Source organism: Wyeomyia smithii, chromosome 1, assembly GCF_029784165.1.
Source record: "Wyeomyia smithii strain HCP4-BCI-WySm-NY-G18 chromosome 1, ASM2978416v1, whole genome shotgun sequence".
Classification (NCBI taxonomy): Eukaryota; Metazoa; Arthropoda; class Insecta; order Diptera; family Culicidae; genus Wyeomyia; species Wyeomyia smithii.
In genome coordinates, this window is record NC_073694.1 from 170,301,483 (window position 1) to 170,325,475 (window position 23,993).

Below are 23,993 nucleotides of genomic sequence, written 5' to 3' on the forward strand. Positions count from 1 at the left end.
AATAGTTTTTTACTTATTTTAGTATGAACTATGCCTACAAAAACTACATTTTCGTGAACCACAAATTAAGAGCTTTCGATTGATGTATATATCATCGTTGTCCGATTCATTTGAAGCGAAATCATTTTCAGAGATGGCTTGACTCAGTTTTCTGAAAATTTCTCAGAAATTACTCAACCACAAATTACCACAAATTAGATTTAGAAACCACAAATTAACCACTAAATATTGGTGCTAAAAGAATTAAAAAAAATACTTTGTCAAGCCATCTTGAAATGAGCCGTTTCATATAAAAAAATATTTTGCAAATAATATCTGGAAACCTATGACGCCAGTTTTGATCAGATAAAAAAACATCATATTGTTTGTCTGCAACGCAACGATAAATTTCATTATACGGAATTTTTCTATAAGTGAAAATGTATCTTTGAATATGTACCACTGTAACAGAGGGCAGAGGTCTTGGGTTTGTCAGTGGTATAGAAGGAACAATGCATATATCCAGTCTAGGTTATAAGAAACATTACTTAAAGTTCTGCATTCATGAAAGTACATTTCGGTCGTGTGTTTTAAAAGGAATTAAGCAGGTATTAGACGAAGCAAACATTCGCTATTTTTGGTACGAATTTAATTTGCGCAAAAAAAACCGTACCAAAAATAGCAAATATTTGCTTCGTGTAATACCCGCTTTAGAGTGACAATGTTCTTGAAGGCCTTATTAGGTTATGATTTATTGTAATATCAGATGGACATATAAGTCTAGATAAATTTTGTGAAATAAAGTATACAAATCAAACCTAAAAGCCTAAGCATTTCCTTCAGTTCTAACCCTTTATTTATTGAAATACTTTGTATTTAGTGGGACACAGAACAATTACTGGTCTAACGTCAAACTGTTCGAACGGTGACTAGCTTCGTAATTCGATTTTGAGAGTGTGAAACGAATTTAGTAGTGTTTTGTATCCACCACTCAACGATTGAACCGGATTTCAGGTGCTATAGAAATTAATAAACTGTTTCACCGTCATTTTTTATACCTTCGTCCGCATGTTCTTTTTTAGAATGGAAAGCTGCCGGCAAAACGCGCTGCTCATTATTGTTTAGTTTTTTTTTCACTGCCCTACAATTTCTACCGCTCATTTCCAGACGTGCCTTAATAGACACTTAACAGTGTGGTCTTCAGTGTGCCTCTCAACTCACGGTAACTGCTCACCAATTACTTTGTTCGTGAAGATTTCGACTGTCCTTTATTTGAATGTTAAACCTTGCCAGTTGGTGGCTGTACCTACTTCCACTTTTGTTCCAATGTTTGACTGACGCAGCTGGAACTTACCGGTACCTATCTTTTCAATAAACTAAGTAATAATAATTCAGTTAACGTTTCAACTTCGATGAATGATATCAGATGCGCTACGATTCCACGGATAACATCTGCCGGATAATTTTGTTTGTTAAATTTAACAGAAATCGCTAAAAGAAAATTTTTAGTACCGTCGTGCGGGGCTTCTTTTGACAGTTTTTCCAAGTTTTTCAACCCAATGATATTTCAATTTTATATATAACACAGATTGATATGCAGTGTTCATGAATTTTTTGAGTAAAATTAATTAAGAAACTGAAAAAAGGTTAATATTTCGGTCAAAAAGTTATTTATTGATCCCGGCTGAGGACCATTCTTGACAGTTTAAATAATAGATAGAATTCTCGCGTAATTTTTCAAAGGGACCTAAGTAACAATGACAGATTCTCTCCTCTCTCACTTTGTTTCATTAATTACGTCGTCATCATATATATTTTCTAAGCTTTCTTCTCCTTAATCGAGAGATAGTAATACTGTCTTTCTTACTATGCATTAAGTGTTATGAAATATGGAAAAAATAAATAATTATTGATCAAAGAGAAAGTAAACAAAGAGAGTCTCTCAATGTTAGATAGGTCGCTTTGAAAAATTACGCGAGAATTCTTTAAATGCATTTTTACTAAATTACTAAACTAAATCATAATTTCTTTTCAAAAGATGGGTCTTGACTGTATGCCACCTCCAATATTTTTGCAATAAAAAAAGGGGGGAAAGGAATAGTTTTTTTGGTAAGGTTATCGGCTTACCACAATTAATGGCCACCAAAAACAACTATCTTGTAAAAAAAGCTTAATCGTGTTCTCACAAGCACGAACTAGTGGTTTTCAAAACAGCTCAGGTAATATGGTGCAAAATATATACCGTCTGCCGGGGTGAGATTAAGCCACGGGGGTGAGATTGAGCCAAAACGGGAAATGTTTGTATGTATAATTACTCAAGATTTCTTGAACCTAATACCTGAAATTCAATACTTTATGAAACGTAACATATTTATTCACAACTTTAAATGGAATATAGATAATATCAGTGAACTGTTCCACTTAAATAATGTTTCAAAGTACAGGGTGAAAAACATGCGCTAATACGTTTGCCAAAAATGTCCCAGGAAAACCAACCCGATCAAGAAATCACATCAACTTACTGTTCATTTGGTACGTTAGGATGTCGTCTCCAATGTGTAGAGGAAATATGCATTGAACCTGTGTTGGCTCAGAAAATAATGTTTTTCCAAACTGTACTTTTTCCGTGCCCTTCTGGGGTGAGATTGTGCCAAGCTATAATTAACGGTACAGTGTGCGGAATTCACATTCACGACAAAATTGTATCAGTATACACCAAAATACTTGCATCGTTTACATAAAGTATGTTGTCTAGCTATGGTATTACATGAAATAATGACTCAATGCTTGAGAACAGTAAGCTAACAACTGTTAGATGGAAATTTACAATGACTGATATTGCTTATGGAATGTATCAAAATTTTGTACACCTATTCTATATAAACTGACGACTTTCAAAGCGAGGAAGGAGGGTTGTGGGTACGTTTCCAGCGGTTTTAAGATTTCCAATGAAATATACAAGGGTCAATGACACATAACAATTGAAACGAAAAGTCTTCTCAAGCTTTATGTTTTAACGTTTTCCCTTCTAAGCTACCTGTAGACGCCACTATGTGTATAGAGACTGTCTATAAGGCACGTTCTCATAACTGGTTACTCCAGATATCAATTTGATCCAGTCATACATTTTTCTATAATTCATATGAAACGTAGTTTCTGGTCAACCCCCTACACCCCCTTAATAGTCCGCGTTGTTTATGATCGTCCCTATACTAACTGTTATATCATGTTATTTATGTTAATTATTCGTAGATACACTACTGTTCATTTAACAGGTAATTCATTCAACTTTTCGTTTTTGGCACAATCTCACCCCATAGAAGGGGTGAGATTAGGCCAAAGTTCATTTAGTTTTAGCAAAGTTATAGTTTCTTGTAACTTAACCATATTTGCGGCAGTCGTTAACTAAACATTTAAGTGTGCATTGACGGGATTTAGATTGCTCATTGCCTAAATGTGTCCATTACAAGCTAAGGAACAAAAACGTATCCTTTTTTGGCACAATCTCACCCCGGCAGACGGTATTGTTTTATCTACTTGTAGAAGACTGTAGTGTAGAGATGGTCGGGTTTCGGGTTTTCGAACCCGTACCCGACGGGTTCGGGTTCGAAAATTTCTGAAAGTGTCGGGTACGGGTCGGGCTCGGGTTTGAAAAAGGCCGGGTCTAGACCGGGTTTGGGTATGAAAACCCGAAACCCGATAAAATCTATGAAATCTCGGATTCGGGTCGGGTTCTGGTTTACACGAAAAAAAATGTTTCGGGTTTGGGTCGGGCTCGGTTTTCGACCGAAAAAAAAAATCGGGTTCGGGTCGGGTACGGATTTGAAAAACATTAAACCCGACCATCTCTACTGTAGTGTCATCGAAAGAAGCTCAACGGTATCAGGATTTTGATCGTAAAAAAATGTACCTTAGTTTGTTCTTAATGCGAAAAAGTTTTTTTTGTTTCTACCGTTCACAAATCATATTTTTATTTCGGCATTGTTTTGTTTTTGACACGCCTTGCTTAAGCATTTTCAGAAACATCAAAACTTATTGCAGAAATAAATTACCATATTGTGACGTGCCGTAAATCAACAAAAATAAAATATGCATTTTTTTTTTTGAATTTACCATACTGTTCTCTACGTGTATACAGTTATGATATTGTGTGAAAGATTTCAGTGCATCCAAAATGGTAAACCTGGAAATTATAAATCGAATACATGAAACCGAATACAATGACTGCTCGAACTGTTTTACAAAGATAGAAGCAATTTGATAATGTTTCAAAAATTTATTGAAAGATATCTATTTTTTTGTAGTGGAACTAGATTACTGCGTCTATTTATTAGAACTGTTGTAGTATATCCCCATTACAATACGTACCTACCATGTAGGATAACTAGTCACCCACTATTGATCGAGTGAATGGCCGGTTGCCTCGGCCCGCTCCCACACAGGTAGAATCTGCTTTATAAAGCCAATTATCTTCCCAGGATTAACAGACCAAATCTCACTCGGTTGCAAGCAGCCCTTGCTGCGAAATTCGATTCTGCTCATGTATAATGCACCACAGCTGCATAGCAGATGTTCCGAAGTTTCGCTTTGCATATCACAGAAGCGACAAGTGTCATCCTGAACTCGACCAATGTTCCTTAAATGATACTTTTTTTTGTTACTCGAGCAGTGTTCAGTTTTTAGTCCAAAGAGCCCACTTGTTGAGCTCTAGGAGCTTTTTAGTAAAGCCCCTTTTTATAGCGCAATTTGAGATACTGCAAAAGGGTTCCGGACCAACAAATTGCGAGTTGAAGCCTTGTTTAGCTAGCTCGTCTGCTTTTTCATTGCCGTCTATGTCGCAACTGACAGAGTTCATACGACACAGCATTCGCAGCGAGAGAACACACTCCTGGACAATTTTTGACGTACATTTGACTACTAAAGAAAATGCATTCGCATGTTTATAATTTCTCGTCAGGCAAACGTTGACACATTCGATTGTAGCATAAATCTATGCTTGGAATACGGTAGGCCAGCTGCCCAATGCCACTGATATTTGTACACCAGGACCAAAGATTTCCGCACCGGTTTTCGAACCAATTTTTTAGCTATCCGTGAAGAATACCGTTGACCCCTGACGAACCACATTAACTCCGCACTCCCAGTCGGAGTGCGATGATTCTCGCACCTTGTAGGGAATGTCGTAGTTGTTCAAAGGTTTCATCCAGTCTCCTCACATACTCAACACTGTCCCTCTTTTAGAATATTGCAGAATACTCAAATGATCAACAAGTTGACCAGGTAAGACCCTTTTTAAGACGTCTGAGCTACAGGGCACCCCTTTTCGCTTCTAATTGCACAAATTCATGCAGAGGCAGCAGGTGAAAGATTGCATCCAACGCTTTCGATGGAGTGCTGCGCATTGCTCCAGTTATGGCAATAAACGTCAGTCTCTGAAGCTTTACTAACTTTGTTCTTGCAGTAGCCTCTTTTGTTTTAGGCCACCACACCTAGGAAGCGTATGTTAATTTCGGGAGTAAAATGCATGTGCAGATCCATCTGACCATTTTTGGTCTTAGGCCCCGTTTTCTACCAACCGTTTTGGAACATAACTAGCACGCACTGACCGCTTTGCTTATTGCACCGTCTAAATTGGCGTTCCAGTTGAGTTTCGCATCTAGAGTTAATCCTAGTAATTTAACCCTGTAGCTAAATTGGATAGAACTTCCCTTAAGCTTAAGAGGCATTAGGTTAAGTTCCCTCTTTTTTATGAAATGTACTACTGTAACTTTTGCCGGGTAAATGCTCAGACCCTCCTTTTAACACCAGAGATAGGTTACGTTTGAAGCAAGTTGCATTCTTTCCGAGACTGCATTGTCAATCTCTCCTCTTACCATAATGACAATGTCGTCTGCGAAACCTATAACTACAAAACCTTTATCTTCTAAGCTTTTGGGAAGGTCATCCACAACTAAAGACCACAGGAGTGGTGAAAGTATTCCGCCTTGAGGGCATTCGTAGCTCCTCAAGGGTGTCCACGATGAAATTGCCACACCATGAAATTGCTCTAACTTTTTAACCGTTGAGTAGACTTTAATGACAATTTGGGTGGATTTAGTTCATAGTGCATTATTTACATCCTGCAAGTTTTAAAGTCCTGTAATCAAAACTCGCGGAAATGGAGTCGAAAGAACAGGTCGTGCGTGATAAAATCTTGCGCATTCATCACGAGAACAAGGATCTCTCGCATCGTTCCATCGCTAAAACGTTGGGAATTTCGAATTCGTGTCGCGAGTGATTAAGGGGTTCGAGGAACGATTGGCCACCGATCGAAAGCCCAGAAGTGAAGGAAAAAGTATTCCGTACAACACCAAAAATCACAACCGCGTAGTTGGGGCTTTCAACCGAAACCCGAACGCCTCCGTTCGGGATGTGGCTAAGAAGCTGCACCTAAGCCGAAGTTTTGTCCAGAAGGCCAAAACTAAGGCTGGGCTTCGAACGTTCAAGGTATAAAAGGCCCCTAATCGCGACGAGAAGCAGAACAAGTCCGCCAAAACCCGTGCCAGGAAGTTGTACCTCAACATGCTGACGAAAGTTGAATGCTGCATCATGGACGACGAAACATATGTGAAGGCCGACTTCAAACAGATCCCCGGCAACCTGTTATTCACGGCCAAGGATAAATTCAGCGTTCCGGAGCATGTTCGCACTCAGAAGATGTCCAAATTTGCGAAGAAATTCCTGGTTTGGCAAACCATCTGCACGTGCGGGAAGCGGAGTGCACCTTTCGTGACCCAGGACACGATGAACGGACAGGTGTACATGAAAGAGTGCCTCCAGAAGCGGCTGCTTCCTCTCCTGAAGGCCCACAACGTCCCAACAATCTTCTGGCCGGATTTGGCCTCATGCCACTACTCCAAAGACGTGCTGAAGTGGTATGCGGACAATATGGTCATTTTCGTGCCGAAAATGTTCAACCCTCCCAACACTCCGGAGCTCCGCCCCATCGAAAAGTACTGGGCGATTATGAAGCAGCACCTTCTTAAACAACCTAAGGTAGTGAAGACAGTCGAGGAACTGAAGAAAGTATGGGTTTACATGCAAAAACCGGTTGATTCACAGGTTGTGCACAATCTTATGGCCGGGGTTAAGGCCAAGGTGCGGGCATTTGCGTATGGACTGTAAATAAAAAACGAGTGAAATGGTAAAATGATGTTTAATAGTTATTTTTCAATCCCTGAAAATTTGATGGCAATCGGATGAAAACTCGAATTTTGCGAATCAATTTTGTGTGTGGCAATTTCATCGTGGACACCCTTAACAGTTATAGATGATCCCCTCAGTTCCGAAGAGATTATTATTGTGCAAGCATGGTATGAATCCAGTTGACATGTGTGAAATATCCTCCTCTTCATCGCATTCGCCGTGGAAGAGTAGGTCGTGTTATCAAAAGCATTTTCAATGTAAGTTGTATTTAGATATTATTTTAGTACTTTTTCCATTGTCTTAAGCAGAATCTAAAACAAGCTTATGGACCTAAAAGATTTGAGGTTATTTCTGTCGCTATTGCCCGTTTTTGGTATAAAGAAAAAACCCGCACTGTCCTCCATTTCGCTGAAATGTAGTTGAATCTTATACTAGCCCAATGAGCATAAAAGAGAGGTGAGGAGGAGAATGCATTTTGCTAGTATTTGTAAATGTTTCAAATGTAAACAACTAGACGAACTCAATGGTAAACCCAAAAAGCTACGTTACTATTTGGCATCAACTCTGGGCAAAAGGGTGCGTGTAGGAGCGCGCGTGCAAGTGTCAGTAAGTTTCCTCCTCACCTTTCTTCTAGGCTCATTGATACTAGCCTTAAATATCTTCGTTAGTAACTGTATCAGGGTTACCTCACCTTTTTGAAGCAACGCCGGAAACACTCCGTCAACACCTGCAGACTTGAAAGGCTGGGAAGATCTTACAGCATTTTCCACTCTAGTCAACGTGAAAATTTCGTCAAGTATGTTAGTTGAGCCTTCTTTCAGATTCCGACAGAATCTCAAGGGAGTCGTCTCCCAGCTTACCCTTTCTGAAACATCGCATACAGTCGAGCCCGAGAAATGCGTTTCTATCATCAGATTCAGCGTGTCAGCGAGAGTCTTCGTAAAGGCCCCATTCTGATGCTTAGGCTACCAAGTTCAATAGTGTGATTCTTGGCCAGCGTTTTGTGGAGTCTAGCAACCGTGGGTGTGTTGCCTATACTTTCACACGTTTGATTTTCTTATTTCTTTATTGTACTCGGCGAGTGCTTTCCTGTACTGCGCCCAATCCGAAGTTCGTTTCGCTTCGTTAAACTTTTTCCAAGATGACTTAAACAAAATCATAATAAAAATTGTTAAAAACCTCTCAATAACTTTTCGGTTATTGTTTTAGTTTTTTTACAAAACAAAACACAGATAATTTATAAAATAATTAATATGTTATGATTAAAAAAAAACTATTGACATGACCATACAATTTTCTAAAAAAAAATCTATTCTGAAAGGGAGTTGTCCCATATAAATGAAACTCAAATTTCATCACAACTCGAGAACCAATCAAGCAAATTATTCACGTGGATGTTTTTAAGGGTAACAAATATGTCCATGGTGGTTCGTGGTTCAACAACCACTTCCTTTTCCATAAGGGAGGGGTTCTATAGAAATAAAACATAAATTTCTGCACATGTCTGGATTATCAAGTAAAAAGAACCAAATTTGGCACGTGAAAGTTTTGAAAGGCAGAAAATATTTCTATGGGGGTTCTACACCCCTATCTCTTCTGGAAGGAAGGGGTTCCATACAAATGAAACACAAATTTCTGCACAACTCGAAAAGCAATCTAGAAAATAGAGCCAAATTTGGCATATGGACGTTCTTAGGGGTAACCAATGTGTCTATAGTAGTTCAACACCCCTCCCTCTCCCGTGAGGGAGGGGTCCTATGTAAATGGAATTCAAATTTCTGTACACCTCAAGAACTAATCAAGTAAATGGAACCTTCTTTCCATACAAATTTCTCTTTGGTCACTTCTCCCCATACAAATGAAGCACAAATTTTCTCATTTCGATGAAATCAATTATTTTTAAACGAGTTTTTAAACGAGTTGTCTTTTGAGTTTGATTGTATCCAATATCCGATTCGTCATGTATTTGCAGACTATACACATGAATGTTCGAAATTATTCAAATAAAGAAAAAGAAATAGGCGAGACAAAGTTTGCCGAGTCAATTAGTCATTAATATATATTTGAAAACAGATGGTTTATTCTAATGGTTCTCTGTGAGATGGCACATTTTTCCTATTTTATGAGAGGGATTTTATCATTTTTTTACTTCTATGAGAATTGTTTTTTTTTATGGATCCCACTTCGACCAATGGGTTCAATCGGATGGATAAAATTCTGCAAACCTTTCTGTTTTAAATCATTTTTAGAAAAATGAACAATTCTTTAAAACTGAAGATATGTAAAAGAAAATGCAGACTGCGGCCAGCTGTTAGTGTACAGGACAGAGGCATCACGTGGCTTATTTCGTCACAAGAGCACCAAACATTCATTAAAGTTCTCTTTCCTTACATGAAAGAAGAAAATCAAACCAAAATAACGATGCTTTAAATTGAAGGGTTATGTTTTTATAGGTAATCATATTTAGATAATTGCATATGCCCGGATATTAGGGAATAGGGTACTGCAGTACACATGTTGCACAGGTGGACCCGACGCCACTGGTACAGGACACTTGCATCTCGCAGCGCTACGATCTTACAGACCAACACTAACAGTATCTCCTAAGCCGGCTTGTAAGACCAGCATCGAGACCAGCTGGGAGGCTACGATATGTTAATATATCAAAATACACTTTAAGTACATAAATCAATTGAAAGAAGTATTTTTGATGAATTACAAAGAATTAAAATTAGAATATGATCTTGAATATCGATTCCATTACATAGTTACGTATTGTTCTCTTGTCATTAACTTCAACTCTCATTTTTCGATGTTCATTCCAGCGCTCTGCGAACCACCATGTCAGAACATTCCGGCCCCGAATGTGGGTGCCGCACCGCCGGGCCAGCAGAACAACGGTCCCGCTCAAACAGCAGCTCCCGGTTCGGGAACGTCTGCCAACCCTGCTTCTTCCAACTCGTCTAGCAATAGCAGCAACGCCGCGGCATCGAACATCAGTAGTAGTGTAAACAATCTGAACAATCCGAATGTACCGAATAGCACAAGCACCACCACAGCATCCTCGTCATCGTCTTCTACGTCGTCATCGTCTGTACCCTCGTCACAGGGAGCTTCCTCTTCGTCAACGGCTGTCGGCGGTGGCGGAGCAATGTCTTCGTCATCCACTGTCTCGCCACCGTCGATAGCCTCGAATGCCATATCCTCGGTTGCCCTGTCCGAGGTCAAACAAAACTCTAACTCGCCGTACGACCTAAGGAAGAAATCTCCACTGGCTGCACATGATTCCGGTAGCTGGCTTGCCGGATCCAGCAGCTCCGGTGGTTCTAGTGGTTCCGGGCCATCATCGTCCGGAGGCACCAGCAGTTCCAACACTAGCAATAGTAGTCATAGCCTTCTGCAATCACACCAGTATCAATCCATAGCGTATGACGGCAATGCCGCATATATGCTACCAGCACGAAAACGTCCAAGACGTACTTATTCCACCAGCACTGAAGCGTCCGTCTCATCGACGGGATCAGTATCTGCTGCATGCGGAACTGCGGCTGCTACAGCAAGCAACCCGACACAAGCATCTGCCAGTGCTGTAGCGTCAACACTCTGCATGCAATCAGCTGCTCATTATTTGCAGTATGAAATGCCGGACGAGGTACTATTGACTATCTTTTCATATTTACTCGAGCAGGACCTGTGCAGGGTGTCGCTCGTGTGTAAGCGCTTCCAAACAATCGCTAACGATACGGAATTATGGAAGCGACTGTACCAGAATGTGTATGAGTATGACATGCCCCTCTTCAATCCCGAACATTGCAAGTTCATTTTCGTTAAGTCGGAAGACTCTGACTATGCCAATCCGTGGAAAGAGAGTTTCCGACAGTTGTATCGCGGAATCCATGTGCGACCTGGCTACCAGGAACGACGGTATCATAGTCGGAATATAGCGTATTTTAACACGGTTCAGGCGGCGCTCGATTACGCCGACGAAAAAAACTCGGCCAACAATGGATCCGCCGGTTCTGTTGGAGGGAGCAATAGTAGTAGTAACAGTAGCAGTAGTAGCAATGCCAATAATAGTAGCTCTAGCAACAATCCAGGCTCCGCTGCGGGCGGTAGCGGTGGAGCAAGTGGAAACGGTGGAATGGATGGGGATGAATGCTATCCGTCAGAGAACAATGGGTCGTTGATTTTCCTGCACCATGGGACCTATCGAGGGGAATTCTTGGTAATCGACTCGGATGTGGCCCTGATCGGAGCCGCATCTGGCAATGTAGCCGAATCGATTATTCTCGAGCGGGAATCAGAATCGACGGTAATGTTCGTCGAAGGAGCCAAGCACGCGTATGTTGGCCATATGACGCTGAAATTCTCCCCGGACGTGACATCCACGGTGCCCCACCATAAACACTACTGCCTGGAGGTCAGTGAGAATTGCAGCCCAACGATAGATCACTGTATTATTCGGAGCACTTCAGTGGGTAAGTTGGTTTGATTGCATATTTAATATTCATGGCTATATCGCAATTTTGAAACCATTTGAAAACTACGAATCCGACCAAAATAATATTAAAAACAATGTTGTAGATAATTCGAATTTATAAAATATGTATCGAAAGAATAGCTATATAATTTAAAAATTTAGAAAAAAGATGACGGTTGATTATGGTAGCTTTCGTGAACTCATCAGTATTTTCCTCCCTTTTTTTCCACAGTGGGGGCCGCAGTGTGCGTTAGTGGTGTGGGTGCCAATCCGCTGATCAAGTACTGCGACATAAGCGACTGTGAAAACGTCGGCCTGTACGTGACCGACTACGCCCAGGGTACGTACGAGCACAACGAGATCAGCCGGAACGCACTGGCCGGTATCTGGGTTAAAAACTATGCTAGTCCAATCATGCGCGAGAATCACATCCACCACGGCCGGGACGTAGGCATTTTTACTTTCGACAACGGAATGGTGAGTCTTTTTAAGGTTTTGGAATAAAGACATAGCAAACATAAACAAAAAACAATCTGGTTTCAGGGGTACTTTGAAAAGAATGACATTCACAATAATCGGATAGCGGGATTCGAAGTAAAAGCAGGGGCCAATCCGACGGTGGTCAAGTGTGAGATTCATCACGGTCAAACCGGAGGCATATACGTGCATGAAAATGGACTGGGGCAGTTCATAGAGAATAAAATTCATTCCAATAATTTTGCGGGTAAGAATATCCACATGCATTTTTTAAGGTTCATTTGGTTAGTATTTATGTGTCGCTTCCGCATTGACAGGTGTTTGGATCACATCCAACAGTAATCCGACGATACGGAAAAATGAAATTTATAACGGACACCAGGGTGGGGTGTACATTTTCGGCGAAGGTCGAGGGTTGATCGAGCACAATAACATCTATGGAAACGCGCTGGCCGGGATACAAATCCGTACTACGAGCGATCCAATCGTTCGGCACAACAAAATTCACCATGGACAACATGGAGGTATATACGTGCACGAGAAAGGACAAGGTTTGATAGAGGAAAACGAAGTGTATGCTAATACGCTGGCTGGTGTGTGGATCACAACCGGAAGTACACCTGTTTTGAGGCGGAATAGGATTCACTCGGGCAAACAAGTGGGGGTATACTTTTATGACAATGGTCATGGTAAACTGGAGGATAATGACATATTCAACCACTTGTACTCTGGAGTGCAGATTCGAACGGGAAGTAATCCAGTGATTCGGGGAAACAAAATTTGGGGTGGTCAAAATGGAGGTGTCCTAGTGTACAATGGCGGGTTGGGTTTGCTTGAGCAGAATGAAATATTTGACAATGCCATGGCCGGTGTGTGGATCAAGACTGACTCGAATCCCACATTAAAAAGGAACAAAATCTATGATGGCCGCGATGGTGGTATATGTATTTTCAACGGCGGTAAAGGAGTCTTAGAAGAGAATGATATATTTCGAAACACGCAAGCAGGAGTCCTAATATCCACACAGAGTCATCCAATATTGAAGCGCAACCGGATATTCGATGGTTTAGCGGCGGGTGTTGAAATTACCAACAACGCAACAGCCACGTTGGAATTCAATCAAATATTTAACAACAAATTCGGTGGCTTATGTTTAGCTAGCGGCGTTCAACCGATAACGCGCGGTAACAAGATCTTTAATAACCAGGACGAAGTCGAGAAGGCGGTTTCCGGGGGCCAGTGCCTGTATAAAATCAGCTCTTACACATCGTTTCCGATGCATGACTTCTACCGATGTCACACGTGCAATACAACCGACCGGAATGCGATCTGTGTGAACTGTATCAAAACGTGTCATGCGGGCCATGATGTCGAGTTCATTCGACACGATCGGTAGGTATTTTCAATGTTTTTGGGTGAAGGAGCAGTGGCAGAATATGTAATTAACAATCTTTTATTTCTATTTGTTTGTTTTCTGTAAGTTTTTTATTATCCGTTTCCGTTTTTCCATATTTTTTTTATTTTATGTGGTCCTTTTACAAATTACATGTTCGAATAGAATTAGTCAGTGTTCCATCAATAGATATTAATATAAGTGTAATTACGGATTGACATCATTATTCTTTCAGATTTTTTTGTGATTGCGGAGCCGGTACACTTACGAACCAGTGCCAGCTGCAGGGCGAACCGACACAGGACACCGACACTCTGTACGATTCCGCCGCGCCAATGGAATCGCACACGCTGATGGTAAACTAGGGACTTGTTATATTCATAATCCTGTGCTAAAGTGTAGCAAAAGAAAAAAAAAACGCTTGAAATCTGAAATATGTACACGCAGAAATACTCCTCCGTACTTATTAATTGGAAGAGTTGACCAGCTCATCGTATTTTATAATTGTGTGAACAACCGGCTGCAAAATAAACAACTTAAAATATTACAACTTGCTCTCATCGGAGGAAAGTAGTCAAACACACGTAAATGAAAATGATGCAACTTGATTAAAGGAACCTAATAGTGTTTGAACGTATGCGTTACGATTTTTCGATAAGAGTTATCTTAACAATCAACAAACAGAAGTAACATAAAAATCATGACACCTACCGTGTTTCCGTGCCACTTTTTAGTGGAGTACTTTCTTTCCTAGCGTTTTGGATCATGTAACAAAAATCAGGCGTAATTGGAAATCATAGCATCCCACAACTGTAGCAAACCACGTTCACGCCTAAGGCTGTCAACAAGCAACGTAAAAGAATCTCATTTGGTTTTGAAAGAATCGAAAAAACGTGATTGGTTTTGAATTTGCAATTGAATTGAGTGACAAAAAAGTAAAACCCAGCCAAAACTCAGGACGTGAGTAATTCGATTTCCGTGTGACTATTATTTATGTTGTGTAGAAAATTACGTATTTCATGGAAGGCATTGCAGTGGTGCACCTGAACGGAGCTCTTTTTATATGAAGAAAAACAGTAATGAACTTAGCAAAATTGAATGAAACATTGTAAGTATTATGGTCTGATTAGTGAGGCAGTTCTACCGCAACTGCTTGCAGTTCGATTATATATTTAATGTTTTTATGTTGTTTCCAAGTATCACAAAACTATTGTACATAGAGTGTTAATGTAAGGATCGCGCACGGCGAAGCAAAACCGATATCTGTACTGAATAAGAACTTTTAGTTAGATGTTTTAACATCAGTAATTCCTTGGTTCATATACTGCAAAAAAAAGGAACCTTAAACCATACTGATTTAATTTTTCTTTGTATATAAAATGGCAGCTCTAAAAGTTCAGTTTATCAAGCCATCATGAAAATGACTTTTTGTGTTCTGAAACCGTATGATTATGCTAGCGTATTGCTCCATAATATAGCAACAGGCGACGTTCAATGTTTATGATGCAGATTAACTAAATTGATTATTATGAATTTGTTTACTCTGTCCTGTTGTTCCTCGCAAAGTAACATAATATTCACTCCCTATTCTTGATAATAAACCCTTTCCAGCCGTTTGTGTGTATGCCGATCCTATGCAGCACATTTTCACAACTAGTACGTAGTTGTTCAGAATATTCGATTTAATTTTCGTCAGCTTACTTTCTTCCTCTACTACATTCGCTTACTAAGCCTATCCCGTCCCAGATTAGGCAAAGTTGTGTCCCAGTGCATTTATCTGTGTTACAGGCTAGATTTTATACTGCTAAACCGAACAATTTATAATTACTCTAAATCGCGACTTGTGTTTTTATTTAGTATCGAATAATGAATGTGTTCTACTCGTACCGTTAGTTGTATTATTTTAAATTTTATCGAACTGTATTATAACAATAGTTACTGTGTACGTGTTTTGTACTATTATTAGTTTTTTAGAAACACTCAACGTGCCCGCAGACCGAGTGCGTAATGGAACACGCTGGATAATGTGAAATTTTAATTGTATTAATTTTGTGTATGTTAATAAATTTATTAGGGGAATAGATCGACACTGTACTGAATTACTTAGTCTATTAAGCCAGGAAATTGTTGAACAGAACGCATCAGCAAAACGAAGAAGAGAGTGGATCTGTAAATTATTGTATGTACTATATATGTACTCACACTCACCCACACACACAATGCACCTTTTGCGCTATAACAAGCTTTTTATACAAATTTTATAATCTGTTTTTGTTTTGTTGTTTTTAATGATCGTTTTTAGGGTAGAAAGAAACATTCCTTGCGTTATTTTCTCACGCTTTTCGGATCCTAATTATTTTTTCGATCTGTTAATCTTCTTCGCTATGAGTTGTTATGATTGTGTTCTATGGCTGTCTGCTTACCGTTTATCATTTGGTTGGTATTCAAACGTGAAGAAAAAACTGGGGTATTCTTTTCGATTATTTTGAACGAGCTAGCTATTGTACTGATTGTTGCAGTGTTTTCAAATTTTGCCGGTAACTGCTCGGAATCTGCTTCGTTTCAAGTATTATTCAGTTATTTGCTTACGTGGTCAGGTGTTGAAAAGCGCGTGTTTTTTTATTATTTTACTATCAATTTCGAAAGCAAATATTAAATTTCCTCATTCACAGATAATTTGGATACCATTGCACCGAATTTTTCACCGGTAGAAGTAACTTACGACAGTCTTAAAATGGAAGCTAGGGAAATCGAATCAATGCGTCGAAAACTAAACCCGTGAGAACAAGAGGATGGAAGGAGAGTAATATTTACTTTGCAAACCGATCGTTCTGAGATGGTGACAAAATTGAAGTGATTGGCAAGTTCGTACATTTGAAATCACTGATGACGGGTTGGAAATTTTCGCTACCTTCATTCTTTAATCGACTCATAAGTGCCGCCGCATAAAGTTGACGCTGTTCAAAACACAACATCTAAAGTCCTCTCTAAAGACCATTGGAGTTTTCAAACAAAAACTATTGCAAACAGTATATGGCAGAACCATGTCGTAAAAGTCGTATGGAGATGATTTCTAGAGACAGCACGAGCCACTAGTCTGAGCAATACTATCTGTTAGGTACCCGATCCCCGGTGGAAGCTTGCAAACATTTCCAGTTCCGTGAAGCCACGCAATGAGTTTCGTCAAGTACATACCATAAAACTGGAAAATGAACAAGAACAGTAATGGCATAGCTAGAAAAAATAGTTTCATGTCTGAGTAATCCTAGATGCTAAACCATCCTCAAAGGAGTAATAGGACAATATTCACTTCACACTGATTTCACCGTGAAGTGACCAGTCGGTTTCATTATTCAAGCATTGCGCAGTTAATGTTTGCTAACAGAAATGGTAACGGTAACCAAACTGGTCGTTTAAAGTGAACGGTTACTGGAGCGGAACTATGCTGCACTTGCTCTAACTGTTTATTATACAAAAAGACTTCGCAGTAAGCTGTTTAATGTACAGGAGGACAATTGGGGGCCTAGCGCTGCGATCCTCTCACTTTCTCAATCATCCATACCACACATACAACGAGTGCAGGGTTACCATGGTGTCATGGTGTGGACCTCTATCGAACTCTCTATTGAATATTATCTGCGCTGATCGCTCCTCTGTAACTCGTGCCAACTCTCGAGGCCGTATTTTATCAGATTAATGCATGATTCATACGCCTGCACCACACTCCATTCTCTAGTACCCGATCCCCGGTGGAAGCTTGCAAACATTTCCAGTTCCGTGAAGCCACGCAATGAGTTTCGTCAAGTACATACCATAAAACTGGAAAATGAACAAGAACAGTAATGGCATAGCTAGAAAAAATAGTTTCATGTCTGAGTAATCCTAGATGCTAAACCATCCTCAAAGGAGTAATAGGACAATATTCACTTCACACTGATTTCACCGTGAAGTGACCAGTCGGTTTCATTATTCAAGCATTGCGCAGTTAATGTTTGCTAACAGAAATGGTAACGGTAACCAAACTGGTCGTTTAAAGTGAACGGTTACTGGAGCGGAACTATGCTGCACTTGCTCTAACTGTTTATTATACAAAAAGACTTCGCAGTAAGCTGTTTAATGTACAGGAGGACAATTGGGGGCCTAGCGCTGCGATCCTCTCACTTTCTCAATCATCCATACCACACATACAACGAGTGCAGGGTTACCATGGTGTCATGGTGTGGACCTCTATCGAACTCTCTATTGAATATTATCTGCGCTGATCGCTCCTCTGTAACTCGTGCCAACTCTCGAGGCCGTATTTTATCAGATTAATGCATGATTCATACGCCTGCACCACACTCCATTCTCTAGTTTTCCGCCAAGTACTATACGCAGGATCCTACAGTCGAAGACTTCAAGCGATCACCGGTTGGCCTCCTTCGTCGACCAGCACTCAAAGCAAAAGAGTACAATCGGGAGAATCAGCGTCCTGTAGAGCGCAAATTTCGTGGATTTAAGCTGGCTACCTAAACCGTAAATGGTTCTGTTTGCGGCCGCTATCCGTCTCTTCACTTCGTGACACTCGTCACGAGAGTACCAAGGTACACAATAATGCTCAGCAATTATTGAATACTAGTTCAAACACAGAATAAAAACTACACTGAAACTAAGTACATCAAACAGTTCATCGGTGCCCGATGGACAAGCTTGAAGTGGACTAGATAAGAACTGCATAGTTTAGAGGGAGTTGATACGTGGAATTCGAATTACGACAATCGCACAGCTTGATTTAGAGTTCTAAAAGTCTAACTCGGACTAGGGAGAACATCGTGGGCGCAAGCGCCAGATTATCCGTTGTTCGCTACTCCAGCAAGTTTGTTCAAAAATGGCAACTAAGCTGCGAGCTCAAATTTGTTTGCTCGATTTTTTCTAGAGTACCACAAGGCAGCCACCTGGGCCCATTATTTTTCATCAGCGACAAGGTTTTAAACTTAATCAATGGTGCTCTAGCGAGTTAATTTTTTGGTTTAATATCTCCATACAAGTTTCATGGAATTGCATAATTTTCAACCTCATATCTGACCTCGAGGTACGACGCTGGTCTAACACTTTGATTATAAACAGATGTGTTTTATAAAATGCAAAAATACTATCGGCTTTTTAAATTTACCAAGAAAGTGTTTGGTTGTCGCGTGCAATGAATGAATCAGTACTGTCGATCGATATTTACCATTCCCAGTACGCTGTGACGTTGCAAAGATGCTCGAGTGTTTTGTTCTTCCAGAATTTTATTTTCATTTACACAATATTTAGAGTTAACGTAGAACTCCCATTATCGGTAAATCGGTACCCCTTGTATATAGCAGCTAGGATCATCTTTTCTTTTATAAAGTAAAAACCATAAAAAAATTCAAAAAATATTTTCAGGACCCGAACGAACGAACGCGAAAAAGAAAACCAAAATCAAATTCCATTTAGAACAAAGTTTTTCTTACACTCGTACAGCTGCTACTAGCAGCTGGGAAGATCTAAATTTACGACTATTATCACTAACTATCACTACTAGGCATTGTAAATGTGTAAGTGTTTAATGCAAATCCAGAACAAAAAAAAAATAGTTTCCTCTGAAAAGAAACGAAAAACAAAAATATCGAACAAAACTCTAAATTTAGCGTGATTTGAAGGTTTGATTAACGATCGTGGTTGAACATTTTAAATGAAAAACAAATTGGCGCGTAAGAGAGGAGGGAAAGTGATAAACATATTAAATTAATGAAAAAATAAAAAAACACTAATTCATTGTTAGGAATGATGCTGGTAAACTTGAGAAGAAAACCTACTATCACATGTACTGGATTTTGGAGTAAAGCAGTGGAATGAAGCTAACCCACACACACACTCACAAACGTAAACCATAGATACACACAGTCATTAACAAATAAAACGTGTACCGCTTATAGGTATAACAAATGGGCAAATCAATAAATAATAATCATAACCTTAAGGGATAGTGCCGACTGCGCGAAACTTGACGAACAGAACAAAAGGAAGAGTAAATCAATGCAGACAACAACAACACAAATAACGAAATCAATGAGAGCGTAATCAAGGGGAATAAAAAATGATATTTATAATTGACTAATGAATGTATATGATTGTCTTTTTTTACTGGTGAAAGAAAATTACTTGTGGATTTTATGGTATCACAAAGAACGGCCAAAAAAGGCTGTTTAATTTCATTTATTCTCGCGAATTATTTACTGTATACTAAGGTAGGTACTAAGTTAGCTAGGTTCCAATTTCTAATCAAAGATAATATTATACTCTTTTTTTGCCTTTCTCCTAGAAAGGTATAGCAATCACTGGAAAAACCAAAGGTATAAAAGTGGTCCCAATGGCCGAATGTCATATACCACTCGACCCCTTTCGACGAACTGAGCATTTTCTGTATGTATGTATGTATGTGTGTATGTGTGTGTGTGTGTGTGTGTGTGTGTGTGTGTGTGTGTGTGTGTGTGTGTGTGTGTGTGTATGTATGTGCAACTTTTTTTTCTCACTCACTTTTCTTAGAGATGGCTGGACCGATTTTCATAAAATTAATTGCAAATGGAAGGTCTAGTTGCGCCATAGGTTGCTATTGAATTTCATTGTAATCGGATTTTTAGTTTAGAGGTTATGTATCAAAGTGTAAAAATCACGAAACATCAATATCTCAGAAACCACACATCTGATTTGATTAAAATTAGTTTCAAATGAACGGGCTACCTTTAAAACCCTTAACTTTTGAATTTTATGAAGATTGAACATGTGGTTCAGAAGTTATGGAAAGAAACGTGTTCTGGAGACTATTTAATCTCACTCATGTTTCTCAGAGATGGTTGGCCCGATTTTTATGAAATTAGTGTCATATGAAAGGTCTTGTTGCCCCATAAGACCCTAATGATTTTTTTTACAAACGGATTATTACTTTGCCTGTTATGTTTAAAAATGTGAAATCCTGCTATGAAAAGAAACATATTCCAAGACAACTTACTTGGACTCACTCATATTTCTCAGAGATGGTTGACCCGATTTCCACAGAATTAGTATCAAATAAAAGTTCTACCTACCTCATAACACCCTATTGAATTTTGCAGTAATCGGACTGTAACTTCGTCTGTAATGTATCGAAATGTGAAAATCACGAAACTTCATTATCTTAGAAACTACACAACCGATTTGAACAATATTGATATCAGATGAACGGGCTAGTTAAGGGTTAACTGATGAATTATGATTGAACAGGTGGTTTCAAAGTTTGGCTGCCCCATACGTTACCTTTTCATTTGATTGTAATCAAACTTAAGCAAGCGTTATGTTTTAATTTGTAAAACAACGAAAGTCTATTATCTCAAGTATTACACGACTTATTTGAACATAACTAGTGTCATATAAATGAGTCATCTCTCAAACTTACAAATAACAAACTTCATAACAATTTGATATGCTGTTTAAAAGTTTTAGAAAGAAAAGAAATTCAAAGGCTATTCAACACTTTATCTGCTTCGATCAATATATATGGCCTCAACATGATTTAAATGTGGTATCGTACGTTCCCGGCATCGCTCGTGATTAAATTGTTCGAAATTAAGAGTCATTGCTTTTATTTCGCTATTTCTTAAGTACTAACATTACGTCAAATTTCATATTTTATACTTTAATCACAACATCAATATTTTAGAACCCAAAGAGTGGATAAACATTTATTGGATTTAAGCATTCATGTAAATCTATTTTTACAAATAATAAGTTTGAATGAGAAAGGCTGAGTCTGACCGCTAGGTGGATTAATTTAGGTTTTTTTGAAAAACTTTTAATTGGACATTCTTTTTGAAAAGTGTACACTGAAATAAACCATAGTTCTCACCAAATTTTCTGTGTGTCACTCTAACGTTTGCGGTAGAAAATGGACTTTTTTCGAATGGTGGTAAAAAAATAACCAAGGCAGATAAGTGATTGTGATAAATTTCCCATGGAAGGTAATAATGTTAGCTTACTTGCACAAAATTCTACGCCATTGCGATCAACCTTCCGGCAGTTAACCGGAACCTTCACCTTGGCGGACGAAAGCATTCGTGTAGGTATGTGTTTGAGTTCTTTCTTCGTTTTATTTTTTGATTTCTCCTCAGTTGCCGCGACATAATTGTTAGAGTAGGTCTTACGCTTTAGGTTTGCCCAGAAATCCTCGATGGGACGCAGCTTGGGAACCTTGGGCGGGTTCGCCAGCTTGGGTACCACATCGATATTCGACGCCAGATACGACCAAGTCTTCGGCCTTATGGTATTTCTCGATGAACGATGCAACTACCGGCAGGCACTTCGAACTTCGAATTTCCCCTTTCACGGCCAGTCCGGAACGAAAGAAGAGCGGCTTTGACATCCTCTTCTCGCCGGCTGACATCTCGCTGGTTGTCAGCCACAGCAGCACCTTCTTGGGGAACTTGGTGTGTGGAATGAACTTTACCGCGGTACTCACTTCCTTTGAGGGGAAATAAAATACGAAGTGCTATGCCAGCCGTTGCCATACAGAGTGAGACAAGTCTCGTCTTCCATCACCACCGTCACGGCGCGATTTGCCGGGAAAATCGACTCGACCATCTTATTCAGGCGCTCCCGCTGCGTCACTGTCCGCAGCTCCGAAATCTGTGGATGTTATTACCGCTTCCTGACATGTATGTCCATGTTCGCCAGGTACTTTTTACTGTTTGGCTGGTTGCACCGACCAAGCCCACGCAGCGATGTAGACACTTTTTCTTTGGTCTTCCTCTTCAGCATCCTTTGGAGATTCTTGCTGCTCAGGGTCGTCGTCCGCCCCGCATAATCAATAACCATAAAACTTACTTAACAACTAGTTCGGGATATAGTCACGACTGTATGGGTTATCGTTAAACCATATGGATTATCATTCGATTATGGTTTTTGATTATGCGGGGCCCGAAACTGGGCTTTCTTTCGATGCTCGGATTGTTGTCCAATAGTGCCAAGATGTTGTAGATGCCGGAACGGGCGTATCCGGTATCCACGAACTGCCGAACGATTTGCGTTTTCGACGCGACGGAGTACCGTTCTTTGAACGCGCACACTTCTGAACGGACGGAGTAGCTTCACTGTTTTCGCCAACACGGTTAGAGTTCGACTGAAAGAGCTGTCAATTTTTTTTTGCTGATTGATGGATTACTCTTAGCGAATTTCTTTATTTCGCTGTGTGCGGGCAAAACTGCCGAGGAATAATAAAACGTCAACGCCATTTAAGACGCAAGTAAGAAAGAGATGCCAGATAATTGTTTACGAACTTAGCACGTGCGGTGGTGGGTTGAAGCTGACAAATTTTACAGTGCGCTTCGAGCGGCACGCCAGGTCAAAACTGGGTCAATATCGAGCGAATAAAGAAAGGTTTTGACAGCAGTTAGTGCGCTTCCAGGTCAAAACGAGGTGAGCTGGTGGAATAAAGAAATTCGCTATATGATTGATGCTGCAAAGGTAGTTTCGTCAGTGCGTGTGAAGGTGTACCTGTTGGGATGCGACCTGATGAACAGGCATTCGAGACATCTACTACCTGTCACTAGATACTAGTGTGTCATCGGAATGACTGGCAACATTGTCATCGAGCAGGAGAAGAGCGAATCATATGAAGCAATCCGGTGGACTAAGTGTTCCTCGCAAACCCATCGCGAAGTTATTCTTTTATTAGATGTAAATATAAGCTTTTAGTATTACAACCACTCGTCTTATTAATTAGACTCGTAACAAATTGGCGACGAGGTAAAACGGTCCGCTAAGTGTTTTATTTCGCGAAAATCATTGCAATTAGTTGCAAGCGTTGTGAGCAGGAAACAAAATGGCGCAATCAGCATCAACGCCGTCCACTGGCGAACAATGGCTCAGACAAATTTTATCCAACCAACATGAATTGATGACCAGATTATCGCAACAGTTGAACAGCATTCAGGTGGCTGTTCAGTACTCGACGAGGAACGAGCTGGTACTCGATTCACTTGCGAGTAACATCACCGAGTTCATTTACGATCTGGAACAAGGAAGTTCTTTCGATGCTTGGTTCTCCCGATATGCGGATTTGTTTGAGAAGAATGCGGCGAAATTGGACGACAGCGCCAAGGTTCGTCTGTTACTGCGGAAATTAAATCCCGCTGCACATGACAGGTACACATCCTTCATCCTACCAAAACTGTCAAAGGATTTTAATTTTGCTGAGACAGTTGGGAAGCTTAAAATCATTTTCGGCACACCGGTGTCAACGTTCAATCGTCGTTATCAGTGCTTGCAAACGACGAAGGACGACCGAGAGGATTTTATCAGCTATTCCTGTAAAGTGAACCGAGCATGTGTGGACTTTAAATTGCAGGAACTCAAGTAGGAGCAATTTAAGTGCCTGATATTCGTGTGCGGGTTAAAGTCGGCAAAAGTCGCAGATATACGGATGCGGTTACTTGCCAAAAT

At 39.9% G+C, this 23,993-nt stretch overlaps 1 protein-coding gene across 1 annotated transcript in view; it reads left to right on the forward strand.

The window, feature by feature from the left end:
* LOC129718828 (F-box only protein 11) overlaps positions 1–19,646 on the forward strand; it is a 35,695-nt gene extending 16,049 nt beyond the window's left edge. The window contains exons 3-7 of the mRNA XM_055669934.1: positions 9,990–11,642; positions 11,877–12,121; positions 12,188–12,368; positions 12,439–13,513; positions 13,750–19,646. Of these exons, the coding sequence (XP_055525909.1) occupies positions 9,990–11,642; positions 11,877–12,121; positions 12,188–12,368; positions 12,439–13,513; positions 13,750–13,879 (3,284 nt within the window). The 3' untranslated portion in view covers positions 13,880–19,646. The remainder of the gene's footprint in view (positions 1–9,989; positions 11,643–11,876; positions 12,122–12,187; positions 12,369–12,438; positions 13,514–13,749) is intronic.
* Positions 19,647–23,993: the final 4,347 nt, after the last annotated feature.